This window comes from Larus michahellis, chromosome 15 (genome assembly GCF_964199755.1).
Source record: "Larus michahellis chromosome 15, bLarMic1.1, whole genome shotgun sequence".
Lineage (NCBI taxonomy): Eukaryota > Metazoa > Chordata > Aves > Charadriiformes > Laridae > Larus > Larus michahellis.
The window spans coordinates 1,821,765-1,826,056 of record NC_133910.1 but is presented as its reverse complement, the minus strand read 5'-3'; the positions used below and the strand labels follow the sequence as shown (position 1 = coordinate 1,826,056).

Below are 4,292 nucleotides of genomic sequence, written 5' to 3'. Positions count from 1 at the left end.
CCGGGCCGGGCCGGGCGCGCCCCCCCGCCCCGCTCCCCCGCCTCCCTCCTTAGGGGGCGTGGCTTCCCGCAGCGTCCCCGCCCCTTTCCCCGCCCGCGCCTTCCAACGGGCGCGCGGCGGCGGTGCCCCGCCCCCTCCGCCGCGGCGTCACGGCCGTGCCATTGTTATGCAAATAAAAGGGCGGGTAAAAGGCGCGCGCGGGGCCGGCTGCGCTCCAGAGGGGCCCGGGCGCGGCGGCGGAGCGGCGGCGGCGGCGGGAGCGCGGGGGTCGCGGCGGCAGCAGCACCCGCCAGCAGCGCCGCATGCCCGGGCGGGCGGAGGCGGCGCCGTCCATGCGGGGCGGCGGGGCCTGAGGGGCGGCATGAGCCAGAGCGAGGTGTCGGCGGTGGCCGCGCCGCCGCCCAGCCAGCGCGTCTTCCAGGAGGCGGTGCGGCGCGGCAACACCAAGGAGCTGCAGTCGCTGCTGCAGAACATGACGAACTGCGAGTTCAACGTCAACTCCTTCGGGCCCGAGGGGCAGACGGCGCTGCACCAGTCCGTCATCGACGGCAACCTGGAGCTGGTCAAGCTCCTGGTCAAGTTCGGCGCCGACATCCGCCTGGCCAACCGGGACGGCTGGAGCGCCCTGCACATCGCCGCCTTCGGGGGCCACCAGGACATCGTCCTCTACCTGATCACCAAGGCCAAATACTCCGCCGGCGCCCGGTGATGCCGGCGCCGCGTCCCCCCCCCGCCATCCCTCCCCAGCTCCCCCGGCCGCCGAAGCTGCTCCCACCCCCGCGCCGGGGTCGTTTGGCGAAGATTTGGGGCCCCACGCAAAACACGCCACCGTTCGCCTGCTTTTAAATTTTATTTTTTAAATATATTTTTTTTTCTCCTTCCAAGGGTTGTTTTCCTACTGTAATGTGGTTTGGTTTTGGTTTTTTTTGTTTTATTTTGTTTTTTTTTTTTTTCCTCCATCTACCTCGGCTGCACTCACAGTATTCACGGTTTCAGTTTGACATCTGGTCAGATGCTTTAAGGGCTTCCCCGTCCCCCCCCCCCGCTAATATTTAATCCTCCCTCCCTGCTCCCCTCGCTCCCTCCGACTTAAAGTATTCTGGCTCAGAACCGAGTTCATTTCAACGTTCCCCCCGGTGCCCCCGGAGCGGGGCCGGCCCCGGGAGCGCTGCCCGGGCCGGGCCGGGGCTCCCGCCGTCCTTCCCCGGCGAGGAAGAGCAGGGAAGGCTTCCTCCCCTCCCCACCTCTCCCAGTGTTTGCCCACCGCTGATTTATTTTTTTTCTTTCCGAGGCGACTCCATTGGAATATGACAGACCCGGTTTTCTCACACCCCCCCTTTTTTTTTTTTTTCGTGTGTGTGTTCTTTTGCGTTGGGTTTTCTGCTTTGGTGTTTTTTGGTTTGTTTTTTTTTTGGGTGTCCGAAGAAAGTCTGCGTCCTCACCCGCTCCTCCGATCCGTTTAGCACGCGTGAGATCCCAGGAAAAGACATTGAATCCTTCTGGTTTTGTGTGTAAAGGGGGATTAGCAAATCCTGGACTCTTTTTTTTTTTTCTTTTTTTTTTTTTTTTTTTGAAAAGTGAAATAAACTCTAGTGGCAGAGGATTTGCTTTTGCACAGAAAAGGAGCGCGAGCGCTCTCTGCTGCCTAGAGAGATGCCGGAAAACTACTGAAAATAGTTTGGGAACTTTTTTTTTTTCTTTTGGTGAAACTTGGATAACACTTCTCAATGCAGAACGATTCATTTGACGTATGTAGATTCACCCGCCTTTTATATTATATATATATGCCTAAATATATATATTTATAAAAGAAAGGGAGGAAGAAGAGAAAGCCACCCGAAGTCGCATTTTGAAGTGACTGCACGTATAATCGCAAATGCTGCTTTTTATTGCTATGGCACAAGAACATCCATTTGGAAAATGCGGAAAATTTCAGAAGTCTCCTTTCTCCCGCTGATCTTTCAGCCCTCTTCTCTTCGTCTGCACTAAAACCATCCGTATCACTGCCGTCTCCCTGCTCTTTCCTCTCTTGCTCCCTGCATCCAAACCATTACGATTAAAAAAAAAAAAGAAAATAGTTACCTGCTGGTTTATTTGGGTTGTGTCTTAACTATTTATCATGTATGTATATATTTGTGGGTGAAGACTGTGAGCTTGGTATTGTTTGAAGATGGTGGTGAGTGTTTCAAAAATATGGTTTGGGAAATATGCTTTTTTTGTTTGTTTGTTTTCCTAGTTGTAAAACTAAAAAAAAAAAAACTTGAGTCTGCCATGATTATTTCCCATTGCACTGAATATTCTGCTTTGTCTCTGATGGTTTCACCTGCAGTTTGGTTTTGGTTTTCTCTACTTCAACAATTCGAGGTGATTTTTTTTTTTTTAAAAGCTCCAGATGTAAAGAAGAAAAAGAAGAAAAAAGAAAAAAAGCCCTGTCGAAAGCGTCTACTGTTCATGCTGTAATTTGCAAGGAACTGCTTGGCCGAAGTCTTTCTGTGAGCATGGAAGGGGGTGTCCAGCACTTCCACTGGTGCTTCTGTGCGATAGTTATGGGGTGGGAACAAGATCTTTTCTAGCGAGGTTTTATCGTCGTTACCAGATGGTTGCACATTTATTATTTTTTTTTGACTAAATGGATTTGCCACAATGAAATGTCATAACATTTATGACATGATATTAAAAAGTGTATTGTAAAGCCAAGTTCTAGATGGATTTTTAAAAAGAAATCTTGGTTATAAACCCAGTCTAAAGGGAGCTCTGTCCAGTGTTGTAAAGACAACATGATGTAACCCATATTTATATTTTTATAAAATACCTATTAAGACTGTGAATCTCCTGTGTGATTTGCTGGGTGAGTTGTTTAAGAAAAGTATTGTTCCTTTCCAGCCTCCTGGAGCTTTAGACACGCTGAGATTTTGGGAAACTGTACGTTGGGGAAGGGGGTTTGCTCTGAAATTGTGAGTTGATGTATTTTTACATCCCTTTGTATTTTACTGAAAAGCTGCTGCCCTTCCTAGTCCCTAGAGTTTCAATTTTCTATGCAACCCCCACACCCCGCGTCTCTCTTGATCCTGAGAAGTAAAAGGGATGCAGATTGATTCAAATTGAAATGAGGGTCCCCCCCACCCCCCTTGTTGGCTCATCGTGCTGCTGACCCTTCACGCCAAAACGGGGAGTACAAAAAAAAATAAAATAAAAAATAAAGAGGCAGGTGGGGGAGGCTCTTTCGTGCATGACTGGTCGCCTTCCGGCAGTCATCTTTTTAATTATTATTATTATTTTTGTAAGAAGAATATATTGATAATGTCAGTGAAATAAGCAGACATTGAAGCTGATGCACAGATTGCTCCAGAAAGGAGTTTTTCTGTAGATTTTTCTTTAGATGCAAATACCTTTTTTAATTATGTTAATTAATGTTAAGAATTTTTAGGCTTATATTGAAGCTGTATGTGGGTCACTATATGATCATTTCTAACTGGATAAAGTCTGTACAGTACAGCATATTCCTGAGTGTATGATATAGACGTGTAGTCCCAGAGTGCGAAATTTATAAATAAATTTTTCATTGATCTTTTTATAAAAAAAAAAAAATTAAAATGGCTTTTTCGTTTGTTCTTTCTCACGTGGTTATGGGCAATGCTGGGTGGCTCCCGCGGTCGGGGGGTGGCTGGCCACGTCCCCCCGGGTCCTTGTTTCAGTGTCTGAACCTGCAGCTCTTCTGGGGTTAAAGACACCCCCGCAGGGTGGTGGGTGGGGGGGATTTTGGGGGGGGCGCTGCTGGAGTGTGCAGCCCCTGCCAGCCCCTTCCCTGGGGCTGGGGGAAGCTCCCTGGGGCGTTGGGGGGTCCTGGTTTGCCCCATCCCAGCGTGTGGAGGCCGGTGGAGGGGGCATGGCTCAGACCAAGGCCTGGTGCTGGACCGGGCACGTGGGCTTTGGGCTATTCCTGCAGAAGCTACTTGCCCCAAGGGAGGGAGGTGGGAGCTCTGTGGCCGGTCCTGGGATGGCCCCCATGAACCATGGCCATGGGGTGTGTGGTTTGGGTCTGCAGCCCCAGCTGAGCCACCCCATGGCTCCCTGCAACCCTTCCCAGGCTTCCTCAGCCTACGCCAGGCCCCAGCGAGGGTTTGAGGTGGCTTGGTCCCCATCAAGCCCTTGGGCTGTGAGGATGGGGTCACCTCCAGCCAGGGGCTGCTGGCAGTCTGGGGGTGGCTTCAGCCGCCCCCTGGAAGGGGCATGGGGTGAGAGTCGATGTGGGGTCCTCCATCCCCAAAGGCATCTCCATCCTCTTGCGTGAC

The 4,292-nt window shown here is 51.0% G+C and overlaps 1 protein-coding gene across 1 annotated transcript; it reads left to right on the top strand.

Moving 5' to 3' along the window:
- Positions 1 to 213: 213 nt before the first annotated feature.
- NRARP (NOTCH regulated ankyrin repeat protein) lies at positions 214 to 3,590 on the top strand. The gene has a single exon (XM_074608862.1). The coding sequence runs from the start codon at positions 362 to 364 to the stop codon at positions 707 to 709; it is 348 nt and encodes a 115-aa protein (XP_074464963.1). The 5' UTR covers positions 214 to 361; the 3' UTR covers positions 710 to 3,590.
- Positions 3,591 to 4,292: the final 702 nt, after the last annotated feature.

Bases quoted from the DNA above. Each gene is read 5' to 3' on its own strand.
- NRARP (XM_074608862.1), top strand. From the start codon at position 362: ATGAGCCAGAGCGAGGTGTCGGCGGTGGCCGCGCCGCCGCCCAGCCAG.